The sequence below is a fragment of the Emys orbicularis genome, chromosome 10 (assembly GCF_028017835.1).
Source record: "Emys orbicularis isolate rEmyOrb1 chromosome 10, rEmyOrb1.hap1, whole genome shotgun sequence".
Classification (NCBI taxonomy): Eukaryota; Metazoa; Chordata; order Testudines; family Emydidae; genus Emys; species Emys orbicularis.
The window spans coordinates 57,188,180-57,214,574 of record NC_088692.1 but is presented as its reverse complement, the minus strand read 5'-3'; the positions used below and the strand labels follow the sequence as shown (position 1 = coordinate 57,214,574).

Below are 26,395 nucleotides of genomic sequence, written 5' to 3'. Positions count from 1 at the left end.
TGCTAAAATATAGTCAAGTTGGAATTCACAATTCTTAAGTCTATCTGCCTCACTTACACGATCATCTGCTAGCTAAGCAGGGTACTCAGGGGTACTCATTGTTGAATTCAACCCTACTTGGAACATGCATCTAAAGCAGGATGCACTATGTACATTTATGTCTAGTAGTTGTACTTTTGGCTGATAAGATATCTACATCTGAAGGGTTTACACTCACATTCAACTATTTGTACATGCCAAAACTAAGTCACCGTATCACTCTTGTTCTTCATCATTCCCCTTCGTATTTATCAAGCTCTCGCTGAGTGGTGCAACTTCTAAAACATCATGTCTTCAGGGTAAGGAACTTGGTCTTACATGTTTATGTTTCAGAGAGACAAGGTGAGTGAGGTAAAATCTTTTATTAGACCAACTTCTGCTGGTGAGAGAAGTTGGTCCAATAAAATATATTACCTCACCCAGCTCGTGTCTCTCATATCCTGGGACCACCACAGCTACAACAACACGGCATAAAACAGGTTTCTGTCTTGCATTTTTGGGCAGCATAGAAACTATTAACTGAAACTAAATGTACCAAATTATACATGCTAGTAACATCTTACCAGAAGTGACATGAAGAATTTATGGAGATAAACTATCTGAATGCAGCCCACTTTTAGACACATTTTACCATCCACCTTGGACATATCAGTGTAGTCTTCTCCTTCAGTAGCGTTTGGATAAAGGACCATTTTGAATCGAAACACTTCATCTCCCATTATGGAGACAGCCTGGAAGAATTGAATTGAGCTATTTTATTACATATACGTATTTAGTATCCTGGTGTAACCTTTTGTTAATTCTGTCACAGCCCAAGAATGTAACACAAGCTGTCTAAAACAAATAGGATGTAACCACAAGTGTATTAACAAGCAATATATGTGACTTGGTGATAATGGGGGCCTTCAATCATCCAGACATCTATTGGGAAAATAATACAGCAGGGTAGAGATTATCCAACAAGTTTTTGGAATGCACTGGAGACAACTTTTTATTGCAGAAGGTGAAGAAAGCAACAAAGGGACAGGCTATTCTAGATTTGATTCTGACAAATAGTATGAATTGGTTGAGAATTTGAAGATGAAAGTACCTTGGATGAAAGTGATCATGAAATGATGAGTTCATAATTCTAAGGAATGGTAGGAAGGCAAACAGTAGAATTAAGACAATGGTCTTTAACAAAGCAGACTTTAGCCAACTCAGAGAATTGGTAGGTAAAATCCCGTGGAAAACAAGTCTAAGGGATAAAACAGAGTTCAGGAGAGTTGGCAGTTCTTTAAAGAGACATTATTAAGGACACAAGCGCAAGCCATCCCAATGCTGAGGAAAGATGAGAAGTATGATAAGAGACTACCCTGGCTTAACCAGGAGATCTTTAATGACCTAATATTCAAAAAAGAGTCATACAAGAAGTGGAAACCAGTTCAAATTATGAAGGATGAATATAAAAAAACCCACCACAAGCATGTAGGGACAAAATGAGAAAGGCCAAGACACAAAATGAGAGGCAAACAGTAACAAGAAAACATTTTACCAATACATTAGAAACAAGAGAAAGACAGAGGACAGGGTAGGCCCATTACTCAATGAGGAGGGAAAGACAGTAACAGAAAACACAGCGTTAAATGCCTTTTGTGTTTCAGTTTTCACCAAAAAAATTAGCAGTGATCAGACGACTAATATGGTCAACATCAGTGTAAATGGGATAGGATCTGAGGCTCAAACTGGAAATGAACAAGTTAGGAATTACTTAGACAATTCAATATCTTCAAGTCAGCAGGGCCTAACAAAGTACATCTTAAGAAAGATCTTGCTAAAGAGATCTCTTAGCCATTAGTGATTATCTTTGAGTACTGGCGGACAGTAGCTATCAATGGTTCATAGTCAAGCTGGAAAGGCATATCAAGTGGGATCCGTAAATATCTGTCCTGAGTTTGGTTCTATTCAATATCTTCATAAAGATTTGGAAAATGGCAGAGTTTGAGGACAACACCAAGCTAGGAGAGACAGAACAGAATTACAATTGAAAATTATCTTAAACTAAAGAAATGGTCTGAACTAAATAGGATGCAATTCAATAAGGACAAATGCATAGTACTATGCTTAGGAAGGAATAATCAACTGCACAAATACAAAATGAAAAATGACTGCCTAGGAAGAAGAACTGCAAAAAATTATATGGGGGTTATAGTGGATCACAAAGTAAATATGAGTCAACAATTAAATACTGTCACAAAAAAAAGCAAACATTCTGAGACACGAGAAGGGATTCTTCCACTCTACTCAGTGCTGATAAGGCATCAGCTGGATCACTGTGTCCAGTTCTTGGTACCACAGTTAGGAAAGATGTGGACAAATTGGAGAAACAGAGGAGAGCAACAAAAGTGATCTAAGGTCTAGAAAACATGACCTTGAGGAGGATCTTGATAAAGAGTCTTCAAGTACATAAAAGGTTGTTATAAAGAGAAAAATAAATTATTCTCCTTAGCCACTGAGGACAGGACAAGTATTAATGGGCTTAATTTACAGCAAGGGAGATTTAGTTTAGACATTAGGTAAAGTTTCCTAACTGAAAGGGTAGTTAAGCACTGAAACAAATGACATGGGGGTGAAGGGGCATGGAATCTCTATCAATGGAGGTTTTAAGAACAGGTTAGACAAACACCTGTCAGGATGGTCTACATGACCTACTGATGTCAAGTATCAGAGGGGTAGCCGTGTTAGTTTGAATCTGTAAAAAGCAACAGAGGGTCCTGTGGAACCTTTAAGACTAACAGAAGTATTGGGAGCATAAGCTTTCGTGGGTAAGAACCTCACTTCTTCAGATGCAAGTAATGGAAATCTCCAGAGGCAGGTATAAATCAGTATGGAGATAACGAGGTTAGTTCAAACAGGGAGGGTGAGGTGCTCTGCTAGCAGTTGAGGTGTGAACACCAAGGGAGGAGAAACTGCTTCTGTAGTTGGATAGCCATTCACAGTCTTTGTTTAATCCTGATCTGATGGTGTCAAATTTGCAAATGAACTGGAGCTCAGCAGTTTCTCTTTGGAGTCTGGTCCTGAAGTTTTTTTGCTGTAAGATGGCTACCTTTACATCTGCTATCGTGTGGCCAGGGAGGTTGAAGTGTTCTCCTACAGGTTTTTGTATATTGCCATTCCGGATATCTGACTTGTGTCCATTTATCCTCTTGCGTAGTGACTGTCCAGTTTGGCCAATGTACATAGCAGAGGGGCATTGCTGGCACATGATGGCATATATAACATTGGTGGACATGCAGGTGAATGAGCCGGTGATGTTATAGCTGATCTGGTTAGGTCCTGTGATGGTGTTGCTGGTGTAGATATGTGGGCAGAGTTGGCATCGAGGTTTGTTGCATGGGTTGGTTGCACGGGTTTTCGGTATACCCACCGACCGCTACGCCTACCTTCATGCCTCCAGCTTCCACCCCGGACACACCACACGATCCATCGTCTACAGCCAAGCACTGAGGTACAATCGCATGTGCTCCAACCCCTCAGACAGAGACCAACACCTACAAGATCTTCACCAAGCATTCTCAAAACTACGATACCCACACAAGGAAATAAAGAAACAAATCAACAGAGCCAGACGTGTACCCAGAAGCCTCCTGCTACAAGACAGGCCCAAAAAAGAAACCAACAGAACTCCACTGGCCATCACCTACAGTCCTCCGCTTAAACCTCTCCAACGCATCATCAGTGATCTACAACCCATCCTGGACAATGATCCCTCACTTTCACAGACCTTGGGAGGCAGGCCAGTCCTCGCCCACAGACAACCCGCTAACCTTAAGCATATTCTCACCAGCAACCACGCACCGCACCATAACAACTCTAACTCAGGAACCAACCCATGCAACAAACCTCGATGCCAACTCTGCCCACATATCTACACCAACAACACCATCACAGGACCTAACCAGATCAGCTATAACATCACCGGCTCATTCACCTGCATGTCCACCAATGTTATATATGCCATCATGTGCCAGCAATGCCCCTCTGCTATGTACATTGGCCAAACTGGACAGTCACTACGCAAGAGGATAAATGGACACAAGTCAGATATCAGGAATGGCAATATACAAAAACCTGTAGGAGAACACTTCAACCTCCCTGGCCACACGATAGCAGATGTAAAGGTAGCCATCTTACAGCAAAAAAACTTCAGGACCAGACTCCAAAGAGAAACTGCTGAGCTCCAGTTCATTTGCAAATTTGACACCATCAGATCAGGATTAAACAAAGACTGTGAATGGCTATCCAACTACAGAAGCAGTTTCTCCTCCCTTGGTGTTCACACCTCAACTGCTAGCAGAGCACCTCACCCTCCCTGTTTGAACTAACCTCGTTATCTCCATACTGATTTATACCTGCCTCTGGAGATTTCCATTACTTGCATCTGAAGAAGTGAGGTTCTTACCCACGAAAGCTTATGCTCCCAATACTTCTGTTAGTCTTAAAGGTGCCACAGGACCCTCTGTTGCTTATGACCTACTGAGGTTCCTTTCGGTCCTACATTTCTATGATTCTATGTTTAATACAGCATAGCTGGATACACAAGTTTGAGTGAATCCAGTCAATTCTATTATCTCATTTAGCTATTTCTGTCTTACTGGAGATTTTAGTCATTTTGCCAAAGGGGATATCAGAACACTAACCTAAGCAAATAATGAAATATTCAAAAGAAAATATTTTATTTCCCTGGTATAAATGTAGTTTTTAACTCCTTAGTTTTTTAATTTGACAATTTTTGAAGGAACACATTTGTCTTCCACATACATATCTCAATAAAATGTATTAAGCAATTGATTGTGCTCTGTTTAGTCAATGTATATATTTTTAAAAATCATCATTTCTATAATCTTGTCTCATTGCACAAGTCACCTTTTTATGAATGGTCTTTGGATCAACATTTGTGATTATGATGTCCTCAAGTCTGGAAAAAACCTTTATCTTTTTAGTTTTCATAGAAACAGAAGCATCCATTCCTGATGAAAAAAATCCAATTTTAGTTCATAGTAACAACAGGTATAAAACACAGTAAGGGATTCTGATACAATAGGACCTTCAAATAAATACATTAATAAAGACACATTCTTTCTTGAATTTTAGCAAAAATGGTACAAGCTGTTCAACCTCAGGAGTTTCTGATCTAACAATTTGCTTTATGCCCTCTACTACATAGTCTTAGATTAGTGATGAAGAGACAAGACCATTTCTAACTTTCTCTGAAAATACAGGGTTGAGTACCAGTTATTAACACTGATGAGTGCCTAACTCTTAGAGAATTTCAAGTCCACAGTATTTCTAGTGAGTTAGCGACTCAAGTTTTTTTAATTCACCCCATTAAAAACTAAGCACTTTGCCAAATACATTTTCCACATTTATCTTGGCTATTAAAAATCTCAGATTAATGCTCAGTTGCTCTCTCATCTCCTGTTAAAAATTTAAATAAATGCTATTGAAATATTAATGTACAACTTCTACAGTAGCGTTTTAAAAACTTAGGGGGAAAAGCAATGATGCATCTCTTTAAACTCTACTAGTCAAAATACTTAACTGATAACTTACCTTGTATTTTAATATCTGCAATGTTACATTTCTGATCACAGACAAAAATGTTGAATGCATTCAGCTTTGCAGTAAGTTTCAAGTCATATACATCTTCATGGGCTGCATCACTAAATACTATATAGCAGAAATAACCATGGTCAGAAGAGGGCACATTCATCCCAGTAATATAACAGATGCAAATCATCTTGTAGTAATTAAGGTTTATATATACACACTGTTCAAAAGTTATCTATTGCAACACCTTGGAAATTTTAACTCTATTTGATCAAAGCTACGGCAAAATTTGATTACATTGTGTAGAAGACTGATCATTGTTCTGGGACAAAAACAGCAGCCAAATGAAATATAGGCATAGCAATCACTTCAAAACAGAATATGGTTACATTTTCCATATTTATGCCTCATTTGAAACTTCCTCTGAGAATAGTATAATTCCAAACACAGTTTGTAGTTCATTCTTTACATTCAGGAAAGAAAACTAGACTTCACAGTGTGGTGAGAAATCACTCTCAACACTGTCTATCCTGGACAGGAAGGAAAGCCTTCAGGTGTAGGAAGAAAAGCAGCTCCTAAGCCACAGACCAAGACCAATTAGGACAATCAGCCAATTTCAAGCTCAAGCCTATCAGGCTTAAAAATAACCCTAAAAAAACCCAAACTAGCCAATCCTTAAATAGCTTCTAACAAAACTCTCTTTACTGTTCACTAGTGCTTGCTGATACGAGCATAACACAAATAGAAAATGTGGTTTAGGATTCCTCTTATAAACTGTGTTTCCGTATAGTCTGAAAGTTGGCAAATACACGGTGAAATTTCAAAAGATGCAAGCATTCATATGGAATTGTCATATTAGGCAGCAAGAGGAGGTTGTGACACATACACTTATGAAGCACCACACTTCAGGTATGTTTCACTACTGTAATGTGTAGTGAGTTTTGATGAGTCATAGTTCAGCGAAGACATCTGACAACGATGCCTCATCCTCTGCAGCTCCAATAAGTTTTGCAGGAAGTTAGTCTGGCCTTTTCAACTTATCATGCTGTCTCCTTCAGTGAGATGTTAAAGCTACCAACAAGTTCTTGCTACATGTTTGAAAAATACAATGAAGGGGTATACATACTATGGCAGCTACCTTGTCATCTTTTACTAGAATCACCCTAGTTTTTCACAACCATTGTTAATATTCAATTAGGATATCTACCTATAAGGAATAGTAAAGAAATGTATTTGTCAAGTGACCAGTTTTAATTCATTCAGGTGATTAAAGTTATCCAAGAGGCTAATGGAGAAGAAGTGGGAGTGTGCAATGATCATACCTAATCTCACTAATTCATACTAATGAAATAGCTTAACCATTGATAAAGCCAACTTTGTTTATTTTAGACTTTTGGTGGATGTGAATGTCAGGCAAATTAACCAGTCAAGATAACTGTCTATAAAAATTAATTCACTATCTGGGAAAATACCTAATGCTAGTAGTATTTGTGCAACAAGAAAGTGTTTAGCAATTACCAAAAAGAAGAGTCAATATCCTTAGAAATTCATCTTATGTGATTTTTGTTCCAACAGATATTTAGCATTGTGAGTTACTATTGTCTTTTTCCATGTACAACTGGGTGTGTGACTAATGTGTTGCCAGATGAACTGCTCTGTGTTGCTTGCAAACAATGTTGATTGACAGCAGCTGGCATGCTACTGATTCACAAATAAAAGACATGGAATTTCCAATATCACAATACCTGCTTTGAGAACAGCGCTTTTTTGTTCCTCTCTTTGAGGTTTTGGGTCAAATCCCTTATCAGAGCTGGTAAGACCACCTGATGGAACACTATATGTGACAAAGTTCATGATGGAAAGTAAGGCTTCTGTGTGGAGTATTAGATCCAAAGATGAAAAGGACACCTAACAAGATATGAGAGAGAGAGGAGGGGAGGGGAATGGTAATATTAACTAAAACATATCATACTGGTACGTTATGTGTTTTTATGATTAATTCAAAATTATCACCACTGAAATGTAGAAAAAATTACTTACTCTCTACTCATGTAATCCTACATTTTTGACCAACATAGCATTGCATAGCAATAGAGAAGAAAGGCGCCAAAATTCTGTCACGTGAAAGCTTAGAATGATACACGACGATCCTACAAAGACATTATACCACATTCTGTGCCACATATAAAATATGCTATTTGATGTGAATCTGCATTTTTAACTAGCGCTACTTAGGTGAATATAATATACAGTATTAATATTAGTTTATACTGCTTAATCCTTCTCCATGTCACAGCTCAGGATCAGAAAGCATTGCATGTTTAACTAGGGCTCTGAAAAAGCCATCCAAGGACACACAGCTGTTTCTGTCTAGAGCCCCTACTACATCTAGGTGAAGTTCTAGGATAATAAAAGGCTTCAAACAATGCATCCACAATAGAGGATGAGCTATAGTGGTTGTCACTAAAATCTATACCATTAAAATATGACAGAATGTAAGTTAGCATGGTATTGCCTTGTACTGTATTAACTTTTGGCAAATATTTATATTATTAACAACCATGGTCCCTCTGGCCTTCCCCCCTCATCTCTGAAGTGCATACCGTATATACTTGATCATAAGCTGGTTCGTTTATAAGCCGACCCCCTCTCCCCCAAGATGGATAAGTAAAAATGGAATTTTTTTATAACCCGTTCATAAGCCGACCCTGTAATTCAGGGGTCAGCAAACTTTGGCTCCCGGGCCATCAGGATAAGCCGCTGGTGGGCCGAGATGGTTTGTTTACCTCAAGCGTCCGCAGGCACGGAGGTAAACCTAAGTAAACAAAGTGTCCCAGCATGCCAGCTGCTTACCCTGATGGGCCGGGACAGCAACTGGTGGGGAAATTTTTTGGCGGGGGAGAAGCTGGGAGTCAGGGGAGTAACCCGTTACCACCCCCCACATGACTCCTAGCCCGGGACACCCCCACTCTCCCTTCCCACCTTATCTGGGGAGGGCCGGGGAGGATGTCTCTGACCTGGCTGGAGCTGCTCCAGCAGGCTGGGCAGCACGGCCACAGCCTGCTCTGGCGGGCCAAACCGGGCGGCACGGCCGCAGCATGTTCCAGCGGGCTGGGCCGGGCGGCACGGCCACAGCCTGGTCTGGGGGGCGGGGCCAAGCGGTACAGCTGCAGCCTGCCAGCCCCGGAACTGCAGCTGCTTTGGAGGCTGGGGGGAGAGCAGCGTGGTCAGAAGCAGAGAGACTCTGGCCCCTCCTCTTCCCTTCTGTCTCTGCTGGCTGTGCTGCCTCTCCTTTCTCCCTCTGTTGGGGGGAGGGACTGTGTCCCACCTCTCCCTCTCTATACCCATTCATAAGCCGACCCCCTTCTCTGGTGCTTCCCTTTTTTACTAAAAAAATTCGGCTTATGAACAAGAATATATGGTATTTCATCACTTAATGAGGTTCAAAAGGTGAGTTGCCCCTGCAAATAAGCAAGTAGTCTTCTATACTACATCTGCACTGGAGCTGCTCGCTATCGTCCATGTAATCTGGGTTGTGTACAGAGCTGGCTTGCTTGCTTCAAAAGGATACTGAAAGGGGGTGGGGAAAATAGAGGTGAGCTAGTTCACCTGGGGCGCAGTCTATCCACCAAGGAAACATTGTGAAGAACTCTTCCTCCAATCAAGGAGTAGCTTCTCTGTGACACTGTCCCCGGGTCCACTTGGGACAGTACAGTGCTAGAGCCTGCTTGGCTCACGTCATAATTTAAAAGCCACCCAGAGCGTTTACATAGCACAACTGTTCCTCCCCACTCTGGTTCTAAGAGCTTTTACTTTTCTACCACAAATATGTTCCCATTTGATATATTAACAAGTTTACTACTCTAGAGTACACCTCCTCCTCACTTTTAACAAATCATATCCCACAAAAACTATTGTCAGAAATTGGCATTGTCACTTAGCTAAGAACAGATTAAAAATTCATCAGTTCCCATTTAAAAATGAATAATCAATTCTAGACACGCCATTTTTCAAGTTACCTTAAAACCAAGTGTACTGTTTTAAAAAAAAAAAGATATTTTTAGTTAATCTTTCAAAATAATTACTTATTAACATAGGAGCTCATCTTAAAAGATTGCTGAAGTCTACACGCTTATACTTACATTGACAGCTTGCTCGGTATTTTTGTAAGTAGTAGTAAAGTCTGGTCCATCTGCATCAGCCTGTGAAAAGAGTCAAGACTGAAACACACAGTAACAGTATCTGTATTTTAATAGGTTTCAGAGTAGCAGCCGTGTTAGTCTGTATCCGCAAAAAGAACAGGAGTACTTGTGGCACCTTAGAGACTAACAAATTTATTAGAGCATAAGCTTTCGTGGGCTACAACCCACTCCTTCGGATGCATATAGTGTGGGTTGTAGCCCACGAAAGCTTATGCTCTAATAAATTTATTAGTCTCTAAGGTGCCACAAGTACTCTTGTATTTTAATAGATGAAGTACAAAGTTAAAACTGAAATAAGATGCCAATTTTTAACCATGAGAATAATTAATAAAAGGAAAAGATTACAAAGGGACGTAATTAATTCTCCATCTCTCAGAGACCTTAAAATTAAGACTGGATGTCTTTCTAAACAATTCCTACTTTGCCAACATACATTAATGGGGTCTATGTGCAAATTTACTGGGTGAAATTCTATAGCCTATCTTAATAAGGGGATTAGAATAAGCAATTATAATAGCCCATCTTGCCTTCAAATCTACGTCTACAAACCACCTGACGGCCATTCTGAAAATACCATAATAAGCTCTCAAAACTGGAGACTCTCATACAAAACCAACCTTCCACACAAACTTCCACGTGGCTGGACTTTACAAAAACAAGACAAGCCATTTACAATGCATACTTTATTTCTCTACAGAGGAAAAAGGACAGTAAACTATCTAAACTCCTACATGCCACAGGAGGCTACAACACTGGTACCCTTAACTCACCCAACAATATTGTTAATCTGTCCAACCACACACAGCCCGGCAGAAGAGTCTGTCCTATCTCGGGAACTCTCTTTCTGCCTCACCACCCCTACCCACATGATACAGTTCTGCAGTGATCTGGAAGCCTACTTTCGCCGTCTCTGACTCAAGGAATATTTTCAACACACCACTGAACAGAGCACTGACCTACAGGAACCCTCCTACCAACACTACCAGAAGAAGAATTCTGCGTGGACTCCTCCCAATGGTCGAAATGACAAACTGGACTTCTACACAGAGTGCTTCTGCAGATGTTCACAATTTCAGCCTGTGCACGAACAGCATCACTTGCCCCATAACCTCAGCTGTACAGAACGCAACGCCATCCACAACCTCAGAAATAACTCTGACATTATAATCAAAGGGGCTGACAAAGGAGGTGCTGCAGTCATCATGAACTGGTCGGATTATGAACAGGAGGCTGCCAGACAACTCTCCAATACCACATTCTACAGGCCACTATCCTACGATCCCACTGAGGAGTACCAAAAGAAACTACACCATGTGCTCAAGAAACTCCCTGCTACAGCATGGGAACAAATCTACACAGACACACCCCTAGAGCCTGGACCAGAGGTATTCTATCTGCTACCCAAGATCCATACACCTGGAAATCTTGGAGGCCCCATCATCTCAGGCATTGGCACTCTTACAGCAGGATTATCTGGCTATTATCTCTCCTCAGACCCTACGCTGCCAGAACTCCTAGCTATCTTCGAGACACTACTGTGGAAACTACAATGCATTGGTGATCTTCCTGAAAACACCATCCTGGCCACCATGGATGTAGAAGCTCTTTACACCAATATTCCACACGAGGACGGACTACTAGCTGTCAGGAACAGTATCCCTGATGAGGCCGCAGCACACCTGGTGGCTGAGCTTTGTGACTTTGTCCTCACCCACAACCATTTCAGATTTGGGGACAACTTATACCATTCAAGTCAGCGGCACTGCTATGGGTACCCACATGGCCCCACAGTATGCAAACATTTTTATGGCTGACTTAGAAGAACACTTCCTCAGCTCTCGCCCCCTAATGCCCCTTCTCTAATTATGCTACATTGATTACCTCTTCATCATATGGACCCACAGGAAGGAGGCCCTTGAAGAATTCCATCTGGATTTCAACAATTTCCACCCCACCATCAACCTCAGCCTGGACCAGTCCACACAAGAGATCCACTTCCTGGACACTACAGTGCAAAGAAGTGATTGTCTCAAACACCACCCTATACCGGAAACCTACTGACATGCCTCCAGCTTTCATCCAGACCACATCACACGATCCATTGTCTACAGCCAACCTCTAAGATACAACCGCATTTGCTCCAATCCCTCAGACAGAGAAAAACACCTACAAGATCTCTATCCAGCATTCTTAAAACTACAACACCCACCTGGGGAAGTGAGGAAACAGATTGACAAAATGAGACAGTTACCCAGAAGTCACCTACTACAGGACAGGCCCAACAAGGACAATAACAGAACACCACTGGCCATCACGTACAGCCCCCAGCTAAAACCTCTCCAGTGCATCATCAACAATCTACAACCCATCCTGGAAAATGATCCCCCACTCTCACAGGCCTTGGGAGGCAGGCCAATCCTCACTTACAGACAGCCCCTCAACCTAAAACAAATACTCACCAGCAACTACACACAACACCACAGAAACACTAACCCAGGAACCAACCTCTATAACAAACCCCGCTGCCTTCTCTGTCCCCATATTTACTCTAGCGACACCATTATAGGACCCAACCACACCAGCCACGCTATCAGAGGCTCATTCACCTGCACATCTACTAATGTGATATATGCCATCATGTGCCAGCAATGCCCCTCTGCCATGTACATTGGCCAAACAGGACAGTCTCTACGTAAAAGGATAAATGGACACACATCAGACATCAGGAATGGTAACATACAAAAGCCAGTAGGAGAATATGTCAATCTCCCTGGACACTCAATAACAGATTTAAAAGTAGCCATTACTTCAAGAAAAAAAACTTCAAAAACAGACTTCAAAAAGAAACTGCTGAGCTACAACTCATTTGCAAACTTAACACCATTAGTTTGGGCTTGAATAGGGACTGGGAGTGGTTGGCTCACTACAAAAGCAGTTTTCCCTCTATTGACAGCTCCTCATCCATTATTGGGAGAGGACCACATCCACCCTGACTAAATTGGCTTTCAACATTGGTTCTCCACTTGTAAGGTAACTCCCGTCCTCTTCATGTGCCAATATATATTTATGCTTGTTTCTATAAATTTCACTCCATGCATCTGAAGAAGTGGGGTTTTTTTACCTATGAAAGCTTATGCCCAAATAAATCTGTTACTCCTCATTGTTTTTGTGGATACAAACTAACACGGCTACCCCTCTGAACGTAATAAGCTTGATCTCTTCTATCTCTTGTTGGTTACAATTATGTACTTTCACATTAAAAAGACAAAGAAACGCACTAAGAGAAAGGAATGCACTAGTGTTAAGGACTACTGGACTGAGATGGTGTCCTGGACTTTCTCCCTAATAACCACGTACCTTCTGAAGGATATCCTGCATTGTAGGTTCTCTCTTGCTATAACTAAATCTACATCCATAGCTCACTCCCCTCTGAGAGGCTGCCTTGTTCAGAGTCCATTCCCCACAATTTGTGAACCCTACTGAGCCAGTACCACTATTAAAGGGGTACCTGCCACACACATAGATATGAGCAAATGTTCCATTCCATTTAACAGCGCTTTCTTGCAAATAAGGTTGTTCCTCGTGTGATGAATTGGGGGTTCTGTCTCTACCACTTTTGAATTGTGGACAGTTTTAAGAAATTGTATCATGTAATTATAATATCATGAAAAGTCTACATGTATGTGGATCCCCCATGAGTTAACAGGGTTCTATTGTGTGTCTGCCAGGCCAGAGACTACGGTGAGTCATCAGCACTCAAGGAACATTTATTTAAAGTAAAGTATCTTGAGAGAATGTGATAGCTCAAACTCGCAGAAGAAACTTCCACTTCTTGTCTGAAGGAAAAGGAGTTTGTAAGTGCAAAGTTAGCAGGAGGAAAATAAAAAAAGCAGGTGACTCCCAGCAGGAATTTATAAAGGGACTCATGGGCAGGAGCTGGGCGGATAGAGCCATTTTGCATCAGATTAAGATAAGAGGCTGCTGCAGGGGCAGAGTAGGTAAAGTTGTGGAAGATCCTGCCTGACAGAACACAGATGATCCCTGCCCCAAGGACAGGGTGAGCTAGTGAAGGACATTGTGTTTAGGATGTTTTACTGTTTTGCACGATCTGTACTCTGCTGTGCTTTCCATGATTAAGTATAAAGAGCATAAAGATGCTGGACTGTACAAAGTGTGTGTTAACTGCTTCACAACAGCTGCACACCCCTAAGAGAGTTAAACTGTAAGACAGAAGTTTCATAATTTTGGAGTTGAGTTTTGGGACAGGGGTATGTTCAACCACTGGGAAATTTGAAGGGTTACTGTTCTGCACCCAGAAGGCTAGGCATCTGGACAATCAGTTCCAACACTTCGAAGGAGGTTATTAAATAGAAGGTTTGCATCTTGAGAGTGCATCTAGTCACCCCAAAATTGAGGCAGTGGCTAGACTCTCCTCAGACTCCCGAAGTATAATACACCACTGGGAATCCAAAGCACTTGAGGCTTGGATTCCCCTCACAGCAACGCTAGTGGGTGGCCAGGAAGGGGTGCTCACTAGGATCTGACACATCTTGTTCCCAGTGGGAGAGGATACATTCAATCATTGGAATTACTTCATATTGATTCTTCACATCAGTGAGCACTATGCTTGTTAGTGTAAGAGCAGAATGCAGATTTTATTCTTGAAAACTGACAACTGGCACAGGACTTTGATCATTTAGACCCCAATCCTACAAATACTTCTGCCTGTGATTGAAGTTTAATGCAGGTGTGTTTGCAGGATCAGGGCTTTAAGACTAGTTAAAATAATCCAGAGGTTTCAATAAAGATTATACTAAAACCTTTATGTATTCCATTTTCAGAAGGTGTTCACCAGTCTCCTCTGAAGAATTAATAATATGAAGAGGATCTCCTTTTGAGTCTGTAGACAAAAGGGCACATATACATTTATATTACTTCAAATCACTCTGTCTCACATACACATTTTATAAGGAAGCAAGCCCCCAGGCAAATGCTTTAACTGTTAATCGACTCAGCTATTGAAAGTGAACAAGTAATAGGTCATAATGAAAATAATTATAAGTAGTCATTTTCAGTTTAAAGACCACAGATCAAGAGCTATCTAACGAAAATAAATATTTTATGTAATTTTATCCAAGTAATGGTTTTAGTCGTTTTTATACTACGTTAAACCCATGAAAAAATTTCAGTTTGGAAAAAATGTGTATCTTCCCACTGCTACTTTTACATCATCATAATGACATCATTGTATACCATTCTTTGTAGCAAAAGTCAGAATCACTACTCAGTTATTTCAATTATACATCTAACACTGCAAAAAAAGACCAGTAGTAGCGAGTTTCAGAACCCAGATCAACTGTCTCAAGTTCGTGCAACAGGACTAAAAATAGTAGCGCAGATCTTCAGGCTCCGGCTGGAGCCCAGGCTCTGAAAACTCCATGAGGGAGGAGGGTCCCAGAGTCCAGGCTCCAGCCCAACCCTGAACATCTACAGTGTATTTTTAGCTCCATAGTGTGAGCCCAAATCAGTTGACCGAGACTCTGAGACTTGCTGCCATATGCTGTTTTTCTGTTGGTTGCTTGGTTTTTTGTTTGTTTTTTTCAATGTAGACACACCCTTAGGGGAAAAAAAAAAGTCTTCCTTTTGGGCTCAAATTTACTTATGGATTTTTCCTTATTTAAAAAACACACAATAAAAAATGCTGGAGTTCTCATCTTAACATATATCTATTAATGAGTAGTGCTTGAGCTGAGTATGAAGTCATACAATTAAAATGAAACTTTCACTGATAAATTATTTTTTAGCATTTGCTTTTGGAAACAGTACAGCTATCAAATATTTATTACACTATATAATATTAAGGTTGCACAATTAAATTGACAGTTTGTCTTTATTGTGTTGTTAGCTCAAGCTATCACCTGAGTTTTGTTCTTAACCAGACTCCTGTCATACACAAAACCATCTAGCTCAAATTAAGTGGTGCTTCAAGCTTGAGCTAGCTGGCCCGACAGAAAGGGTTGAAGCTCCAAAATTGCTGAGGATGCAGCAGCATGAGTTAAAACTCATCATCTGCTAATCTAATCACTGTGTACCTCAAGTGCTGGTTTGCAGTGTGGTTGCTCTCACTGGAGCTGTTACTCCATTTGAACAGGCTTAAATGTACTAACTCAAGCTAACTTTTACACCAAAAACAAGCCCTTAGACCATTAAAGACTGACTTATTGCAGCACCATTACATAAGGACAATGTCACAAAGTTAATGTTGCTGTAGAAATTCATTTCTGCACTTCTAAAATTTTTAACTGTACAACCTTACTGCTATAATGTTTGGGTACTATATACAAAGTGCCAAGTTACAATGCACCTACCAGTAAATTCAAGGCACTTCAAAGTAATTTTATTCAGATATGCTGTTGCAGTCATATCGTGGTTTCCAATTCTGGTTTCGCTTCCAAGCTGCAGCACAGTTAGAATATGTAAGGGATGCCCCTCCTTCTGCACCTGTCTCATCAAGGTTACCACAACCTGGGGGGGGGATAAATTAAGGTTATATTCCAATAAAGTATTCACTGGTTATAGCAGGTAATTATAATGTCCATAACTCTACACCATCAGCAATGACAGCCTTGACACCTTGTTTATTTACCTCACACATGCCTGTATCTATGCTTTTTCCATACTTCTCTATATGTATGTAATGTTCTCCCAATTCCACTCAGCCAAGCCACTATATCTGTAAAATCCCTCCAGAAAAATCTTCACTTACAATCTATAGCAACGGTATGAAAAGGGGAAAAGGTTCTCTTTCTCTGGCTTTTTCAGTACCTCCTGGTCTTATCTAGATCAATTTTATATTATAAACTCTTTAGTGTAAGACTTTGTTCAGTGTTGTACACAAAACAAGCAAATGAACACTTAGAAAAATACTAAGTTGCCCTCTCTGGGGACAAGGAGGGGGGAACTGACACTAATGTGAACCATGTGCTATTTTAGATGAGTAATGTATCTAAATCCTCAAGTGAATGAACAGAATGTGCAAGTAAATAACTGTTCTTCCAGTTAGAATCAAGATGCTTAAAAAATAACCTCAACAACACCATCAATGTACCCCATCTCAGTAATACACAGTGCTTACCCCTCAACACCTTATGATCTGAGCTAAGGGGAAAAGCCACCATGAGTCCAGATCCAGAGCACAGCAATTTTAGGTAAGAGATTGATGTGGTAGTAGAAAGCACTGCAGGATGCAGTTAGTTTAATGGAATTAGATGAAAAATAATAAAGTGCTTGTTAGAATATTATGAGGAAACCATTCCAGGTAGAGGGGCAGCATGATAAGAGGCATGAAGACAAGAAAGCACTAGAATTATAGTGAGTCAAAAATATTCGGAGGGACATACAATCTTATAATCAAAATGACAATGTTTTAAATGAGATATCCCCTATTCCCAAACACAATCATGAGTTAAGACCCAGATTCTATCCCCAGTTCTGGCCATTTTGCAGCATGAAGCACAGAGAGACCTAATCCGTCCCTAACTGAAGCAGTGAGAGTATCCCTGGCATAGGGTGAAATCTCAGATGGCGTAAAGCAGACCAGCTTGATCCTACGGCAACTGTCCCACAAACCCTGTCATGGGCATCTGCATTCTGTCAATTCTCAGCTAGTGTATATGCACACAGTGGCCAGAGCTAAGGGGATCAAGTTAATACAGCCGTTAGTGTGATCCAATTTACAACAGAACTGGGGCCACAGCCAGAACATTTCATATTCAGACAGTCTCTGGAAAACAAATTGGGTTCATAATACAGATCAGGCAGCTGATTATAGCTCCTGGATTGCCCCCACCCTCTCAGAAAAGGAGAAAATTTGGGCCAGTATGTACATTATGAATCAGAGCATGTAATTAAGTCTGACTGAATGAAAAACTTAGAGGCTCTTTTCTTTTTGAGGATGAGAATTTTTATTTTCCATTTTGTAACTCTTCTAAAAACCAGTGATTCTAGGGACTATTTTGGATACCACAAGATTTCTTTGCTGGAATCCAAGGTTTTGCTTTGTTTCATTTTATTTGGACACACAACATTCTGATATTGCTAAAGGTCAAAAGCAGAAGGTTGCCAGTATTTACATTTGATTTGGGTCCATTTAAAATTACCTAGGGAAATTATTATTTTCTATAGCAGCATCCATCTCTTACCAACATTTCTTCACTGGCTGAGCACGTAACAGATGGGTAACTAAGAACCGCTGGGGGAAAAAAGGTGCTACACTGGGGACCAGGAAGCTGGCATTGAGTTGAGTGAGCTCAACCCACTAGTGATATCCTTAACCAAGGGCAATCTGAGTATCCTGCTGAACTGGCTTTATGGTTACTCTGTCCTGGTTGGTACAAAGCAGCCACAGAGGGATACAAAACCCGGTCCTCACAGTCAGCCACAAGCAAGATATTGTACAGTTAAATATATACCTCTTTGATTTCAAAATTAAGGAGCATGTTGGTTACATCTTCATGTAATGCTACTTTTGTTGTACCAGGTAAGCTTTCTCCTGAAGTACTCTCATTCTGTGTTGACAGAGGTATCTCAGTTCCTTTAATTTTTCCTGCCATTTTCAATGATTTGTTAATTTCATTCAAAGTGTTACTACAATTCATTTCACACAAGAAACACATTCTATGTATTTTATATATTTAAAGATTTTTAGTGAAAATGTACAAAATTTCTTTCAACTGAGCCTTTCAGTAAAGAATGGAAGAAGGAAGCACACTCTCACAATATGACAATATTGGCTAACTCCACATAGATTTTCAGTTAATAACATTGCTCATTTTTACTTCCAATATTTTCACTTTCAAATATATGTTTACATATGAGCAACGTCAACACACATAAATAAGACAAGAAAGCAAGAGAACAAACAATTGTGTAGTAAAAATTAGGGATAGACTTGCTTTTCATTTACATTTAACTGTTCACATTCACTGAAAATTTAATGAAGACTAACACCCATTTAAAATTGAAGATTGCAGAAGAAAAAGTCTCTTACCTTCCTCTTGCACTATTGGTTTTGCTTTATTTAACATTTCATCTGCTTCACCAAGGTTTTCTGTCAATACTTTAAGCAGAACATTCAAATCCTCTTGACTTAAAATAACCTGTAACGTAACAGCTTAATGTTTTTAAGAATGAATTGTATATCTGTTCCTTTTACTGTTCACCTATATCAGCAAAGCAGCTCTTTATGGCAGGAATACATTACTCTTTATTTATCACGTCTCACTCAGCAGTACCACTCAAAAGAATCAAACACCACAATAATATGGCTTTCATAAATGCAGCTCTATATGTGACCATCCAAGAAATACAAAACAACAACAAAACAACACACAAGTTACGGGGTAAAGACTTTTTAGGACTGTGAAAAGGAATCTGACTATCTACAATGGAATTCAGTCTTATTTACAACATGTTCTTTCTAGCAGATGGCTATGAGATTTAAACTCATCTGATTTTCTTTTTATACAAATGTATATACATTCTTGATCACAGTGTATTTTCTTTAACAGTTTAAAAACATCATTTTAGTTCAATATTCCTGTGCAGTAAAATATTTTTTTAAAGTTTTTTTTTTTTTAATTCCAACTAAACCTAACACAACATGATGAGTCTCTTCTTGGCCCTAATAAACCTGCATAGACTTAACCAACCTGTAACTTTTTTTTAAAACAAAGAATATTCATGGAATTATTAACAATGTAAAGGTTCACACTATCAACACAACACAATCCGAAAGTAGTGTGTTTTTAAAAAAAAAAAATAATACTTACATTCATTGTGTCAAGATGCCCTTTGATTTCCAACATAGGAATTTTGTGATACCAAGTTGCAGCTAGATTTCGATTCACAGACAGATTCAGATTAATAGGATGAAGTATCTGAATGTCAGGCTGTGAAAAACCAGGCTGTACAATTGTCCTAGTAAAGAAACAACCAACAAAAATATGAAACAAACCATATGTTAAGAACATAAGAATGGCCGTACTGGGTCAGACCAAAGGTCCATCCAGCCCAGTATCCTGTCTACTGACAGTGGCGAATGCCAGGTGCCCCAGAGGGAGTGAACCTAACAGGTAATGGTCAAGTGATCTCTCTCCTGCCGTCCATCACCACCCTCTGACAAACAGAGGCTAGGGACACCATTCCTTACCCATCCCTGCCTAATAGCCATTAATGGACTTAACCTCCATGAATTTATCCAGTTCTCTATTAAACCCTGTTATAGTCTAGCCTTCACAACCTCCGCATGCAAGGAGTTTCACAAGTTGACCGTGCGCTGTGTGAAGAAGAACTTCCTTTTATTTGTTTTAAACCTGCTGCCCATTAATTTCATTTGGTGGCCTCTAGTTCTTATATTATGGGAACAAGTAAATAACTTTTCCTTATTCACTTTCTTCACATCACTCATGATTTTATATACCTCTATCATATCCCCCCTTAGTCTTCTCTTTTCCAAGCTGAAAAGTCCTAGCCTCTTTAATCTCTCCTCATATGGGACCTGTTCCAAACCCCTAATCATTTTAGTTACCCTTCTCTGAACCTTTTCTAATGCCAGTATATCTTTTTTGAGATGAGACCACATCTGTATGCAGTATTCAAGATGTGGGCGTACCATGGATTTATATAAGGGCAATAAGATATTCTCCGTCTTATTCTCTATCCCCTTTTTAATGATTCCTAACATCCCGTTTGCTTTTTTGACTGCCGCTGCACACTGCGTGGATGTCTTCAGAGAACTATCCACGATGACTCCAAGATCTTTTTCCTGATTAGTTGTAGCTAAATTAGCCCCCCATCATATTGTATGTATAGTTGGGGTTATTTTTCCCAATGTGCATTACTTTACATTTATCCACATTAAATTTCATTTAATTCATTGTTCTGACATTTCAAAAAACACCTCAAAGCTCAAATACAAACATTCTTGAAGTGTGTTTATATTTTCATAAATAGAACACTATTTGAGGTAATGCTGCCTTTTGTTATCAGTCAACTCACTATTTAATGATTTACAGCTTTACTTACCTTCACAATGGAAAAAATAAACACCTTTTTATCCTAAATTCATCAACTAATTTAAGCAATATTTGAAAAGTAATATTTTGTTCTATCACAGAGTTCTAAACTACAGAGGAGTTGCATTAAATAACTTCATAGCAGGTAAATTACTAATAATTAACTGTTGAATTTTCAGTTCAAGCTCAAGATAGTAAAATCAACTATCATACCTAGACAGCTTAAGCTTTGTGAGCTGCACATCCATTTTATCAATGACTGGAGGAAGTAAGCAGCCTTCAGCAGATACCAGGCTAAACTTGTTTTGTACCCTGATCAAACCAAGATCTATTAAGACAGCATTATGGGACACTGAAGACTGAGGTATGATTATAACTGGCGCTTTCAGGTGAATATCCATTGAAAGGCGAAAACTCCTCTGAGCCAGATCTTTCACGCTGGTAGCAGCCTTTTCTGCAGCTTGAACTGTAGCAGCACTCAGTGCCCCCTTTGCTGTTTGAAAGTTGTTCAGAAAGTTCTGTAACAAATATAAGGGGGTGGAAAGAAAAAAAATAAAAGATACAGCTTAGCTGCTCTCCTATTGTATAACTAATGGTTAAAAGCAAGTTTCTTATCTGTTAACCTTTTCCCATGGCAAGATAATATGGGTCGACAGATCAGATATGTCCTGTTATCTGTCAATCAGGAAGGAAGTTACCAATCAGAATTAAGCATTTTTTGCACTCATCTACACCTCCATCACCTATTCCCTACAAGGCGGCTCTTCAGTTTGGTGACTTTTTGACATGTCTATTCATTTGGTTCTCTCTCCCTGGTAGCATTATCGCTATTCAAGCCAGTACCTAAATGGTGAGTAACTACATCAATGTCACCACGTCATGGAAAAATACCACCGGTAAGATACGTGATTCTCCAATAGCAAGAATGCCACAGGTACAATCAATTCACACAGATTAGTCCTTGCAATCTTCTTTCTTCTCACATGGTGGCAACTGATATAGTGGAATTGTCTCTAAGCTTTAAGTTAATCATGAGTCTACCACGTAAGCAGCTACATGAGAGCAAAATCAGAAGCTGCCAGAGAGAGGTAATCCACAGGCCTCTTCTTTTTCCTTGAAATCTGGAGCTGGGTAAAGAGAGAGTGGGACTTCCTCCTCTAGATTAAGTTTAAGAGTTCTATGGGAATGACTGTCAGAGGATCTTAATCAATTTAGCGATTTCAGAACTGTGGGAACTAAATCTCCTGATTATTGTGGAAAGCAGAAATTGTAATAGGAAGAAAACTGTTTTAGACTTTCTCTGACGTTTCGAGGTTAGGTCCAGAACCCATACAAAAAGAGTTTAGATCCCTTGAAAAGAGACAGTAAGTGCCTGAGTTTGTAGAATGGGTCTCCTGTCCATGGACAGAGAGCTCCGAATACCAGGAAGGAGGATTCTAGGATGCCAGCCCCTCAATGGATGGATTTCTGGGACTTTACCAAGTAAGTAAGTGGCCTGTATGTGCCTGGTGAAGTTCCTATGGACAAGTCTGGGTACTTTAAAAGCTGAGGCAACCAGGGATCTAGCCAAGATAGCACCTCAGCCAGAGACACAAGTTGCTTCTTCAAGCAAAGCAAGAAGTGAGCTGAGGAGCATGTCTGCTGAGAGGAGAGAAAAGGTGCAGCCTGGCACAAAATAGATTATATTTTCACTAGCACCTCCCAGTCTTACTGGGAGAAGACAAGCCAAACACCCCTTTTTCGTGCCACTTTCACAACAAGAAATCAATGCGTGGATAGATAGTGAATAATGTTAACATTAATACAGAAAATTTGAAAAACAGACACAGGCAACAATAGAGATAACTTTGTGAAACTGAAAGCTAAATTAAAAATATTAAGCTTTATGCTCTTTCCTCTAGTTTGCTTAACAAATCTAGTAAATGATGGCTTCTTCAGAGTCTTCCCAAAAGGAATATAAAACAAATACTGGAAATTCTAATAATTTTAGATTTAATAATATCTGTGATCGATAGAGTGAGAATACACATGTGTTTCTTAAGGTTTTACTAAAGGAAGATACATGCATATGCTAGGGGATAATTCAGCAATAACATTGTATTGGACACATTTAATTGATATGTCACTCTCTTCTTCATCAAAATTGTTATTTCCTAATTTCCAGATTCAAAAAATAAATCTTTTCCCCTTAAGCATGCCCATACCAATATTCCACAATTTTATAAAAGTGTAGTTATTTTTCTTTCAACTATTAATGTATTTTCACAGACACCTGAATGATTTGGACACCTGGGTCTCATTAGTTTTCATGTAAATTGGGCATTCAAATCATTTTAATATAAACTGGACATTCAGCTTTGAACATCTCAGCCCAGACCAAAGGTAGAATGGTTTCTATTACTCCTAAAAGAATGTGTTTCCATTTTCTTGGGACATTCAGAATTAGAAGTACCACAAATTAACTAGTAAAAGTCTTGTAAAAAGAATACATAAAAAATAATGCTGTGCATTAGTTAAAGCAAAAGAGGAAAAATTTGGAATATAAACTTTCCCCAGAGATCACAGACTGAGGATTCTACTGGATAAGAGAATGGGGCTACTGGACACTCTACAACACTCATTCAGTAACAGTGTAAACAGCTTGTCCTGCTTAAACTGGCATTTTAACAATTTTCACCAGTGATTGAAGGGGACCCCATTCTGCTATTTATCCAAATGTAACAAACCTATTTCTTTAGCATGATTCACTCTTATGTCAACAAAATGCCAGCCTTCATGAAAGGAATCAAAACTCAATAGCCTCAGGGCACAACAACATTGCTCTTTTGCTCACAAGTCAGCTAAAGAAACCCAAGATGTGGCTAAGATAAACAACATTCATTAACTGCATTTTAAAAAGTCATTTTTCAGCAAACAGTTCTGAAATATGGAGAACAGAGGTCATAATGACATCAGCTTTGTAGTACATCCTACTTAGTTTGCATCCTGTAAACTAGAGAAAAACATTTAACTCATCAATGTTATGAAGAGCAGAAAAGCAAATAGAAATAAGTCTCATGAGCTGTAGGTTATGGTAGAGGTAATCAACTGCAAGAGAAGATCATCTCTAATAATGCTGGGTTTTGCATGATGAATTTAAGTCACTGTGTGTGATGCTGAGAGAGAAAAAACACGTTTCAATTCTGATTAATGCCATGTCTCATTTTTGTAAAAGGAGTTTCAAGCACTTGTAGATCAACATCATCTTTTTAAATCCAACATATATTAAAATTAAGAATTCATTCTACAAATTAATGCTTTTATCTAACCTTTGTCCTCCTAGTATGTATTTAAAACAGTAAACATGTCCTTTTTGTACTGGCAACTGCAAGCTACCAGTGGCTTTCATACAGAGGAGGTACTCAAGCAACATGAACTGGTAATTCAGTACAATCAGCAATCTTACCAGAAGTGACATGAGGAATTTATGAAGATAAACTATCTGAATGCAGCCCACTTTCAGAGAGACAATGCCATCCACTTTGGACATATCAGTGTAAGCTTCTCCCTCAGTAGCATCTGGATACAGTGCCAAGTTGAAACTGAAGACTTCATCTCCTACTATAGAGACAGCCTGGAGAAGACACAGGTACAGGATCCTCACATCACTATTCCCGGTTCTCAAGTAAATGCAAAACAAAATTTTAATCTACTTTTCATATTACCCTCCTGAATGTTTATGAATAAAGTAGGAAACTAAATATGTAAACAGCAGAGAAAGCAAATACATTAGTCTAAAATGGGTACTCAAAAGATTCTATTTCAAGTTAAAAACAATTTGCACATCCATTTTTCAAATATCAAATCCATCTGCTAGTTTGTCTTCATAACCACAACATATTTTTATTTTAAGCCCACCTGGAGGCAATTTAGCTTTTTCAGTGATTGTCTCTAATGCAGTACATGCATGCAATAGTCTATAACTCATTTAATATTGAAGTTAAGCCAAGCTAGGGGTGCTCATTCGCAAAGTCTATTTAAACACTTCATGCTCTAGTTAAAATTAAGGAGCCCTTTAAATTATACAAAATTCAATATACAGGTATAATATAAACAATTCTTACATCTGAAACTTCTCATTCTTACAGCACAGATATTTATTTTAACTCTTCTGAAATTTGTTAAGAATTCCTTTGTCATTTCAGACCTATGATCACGAAAATATTTTAAAACTAATTGTCAGATATTCACACAGCACTCCAATAATCCAGTAATTTGTCCTCATTTAATCTTCAATCTTGGCATGAACATCAATAAGGAATTGATTTGCATTCTAAGTCCAAGAGTAACTGGTTAAGTATCAAAAAGTTATGGAATAGTGACAACATACTGTCTGTGCACAGTATACCATTTTCCTCATTTATCAACGTATGCAGCACAGATATTTTGTGACTGATACCTGCAGACAAAATTTGATCCCTTAGGACTTGTTTTGCATTATAATCTTTTTTTTCCCCTTTTTTTCCTAAAGTCTTCTGAATCTTCAGTACTATTAAGAAGGCATTAAAAGCCCCACACTTCTGTCAAACTCTGAGCTGTGATGCTTGTAATTCTGGCTCTTTACGGCATACAATTTAAAAGTAAGTCTAATTTTAATATCATGTATGTGCAGTCAGAGTAAAAATCAGAATATATATTTGACTTTCCTTCATCAAATAAATCTGGTATCTCTGGTCAGTTTTTTCCTCCCCTTTTTCTTTTCCTTTTTTAAAGCGGGAAAATGCAATCAACTATGACAACATAGCACTGCAGTTCAATGTTTGGGGAGAAACAATTAGAATGTTCTATTATTCCACTGTTTTAACCACACCTTTAAATGTCTTAATGTAACTCCATATGCAGTAAGACAAATAAGGCTGCTGGGAACTACATGATCTTCTTCCTTGAGAAGCTGCAAGTTAACATGTTGCTGGATTTTCATGTAATTTTCAATCTTGTAGGTAAAATATTAAGAACCAACTCAATATCACTCCTATCTAAATGTGTATTTATTTTTATTTAAAGGAGTACAAACAGTAATCAATTCAGCATAATGATCTGAAATGTAAAATTCTGACAATTGCCACAGTAGGTGAAATAATTATAGTTATGTCCAGTAGCAACAATGAAACTGGTAGCAAGACTGAGGAAACATACAATTATCCAGATTTTATAAAAATCTCCCAAACGCGAGCCTTAAATCCATCTGTTGATTTGTGATAATGCTTCCCATTAGGTTAGCAAGGGGGAGGGATGTAAACTTTAAATAAGTTTTCATGTCAACTTACTTCCTGTGAAACTCAGTATTTTGAGCCACGAAGACTGGACATTATGCAATTGCCCAAATGTAACTCTGCAATTTCACTTTTATTGAAACCTGCAATATTCCCTGGCTATTCTGGTGCTTGGGACTCATGAATCATAACTGCTATTGTGCCAAATTGAAGTTTTTGTGATTCAAGATCAATACCA

General features: G+C 39.0%; 1 protein-coding gene across 1 annotated transcript in view; it reads right to left on the bottom strand.

The window, feature by feature from the left end:
* The window catches only part of VPS13C (vacuolar protein sorting 13 homolog C), a 191,515-nt gene that overhangs the window by 87,799 nt on the left and 77,321 nt on the right, over positions 1 to 26,395 (bottom strand). Inside the window, exons 34-45 of the mRNA XM_065412581.1 lie at positions 24,351 to 24,518; positions 21,119 to 21,423; positions 19,661 to 19,808; positions 18,880 to 18,988; positions 18,302 to 18,435; positions 16,199 to 16,355; positions 14,651 to 14,730; positions 9,771 to 9,830; positions 7,374 to 7,536; positions 5,632 to 5,748; positions 4,945 to 5,048; positions 603 to 770 (exon numbers count right to left, since the gene is read on the bottom strand). Of these exons, the coding sequence (XP_065268653.1) occupies positions 603 to 770; positions 4,945 to 5,048; positions 5,632 to 5,748; positions 7,374 to 7,536; positions 9,771 to 9,830; positions 14,651 to 14,730; positions 16,199 to 16,355; positions 18,302 to 18,435; positions 18,880 to 18,988; positions 19,661 to 19,808; positions 21,119 to 21,423; positions 24,351 to 24,518 (1,713 nt within the window). The remainder of the gene's footprint in view (positions 1 to 602; positions 771 to 4,944; positions 5,049 to 5,631; positions 5,749 to 7,373; positions 7,537 to 9,770; positions 9,831 to 14,650; positions 14,731 to 16,198; positions 16,356 to 18,301; positions 18,436 to 18,879; positions 18,989 to 19,660; positions 19,809 to 21,118; positions 21,424 to 24,350; positions 24,519 to 26,395) is intronic.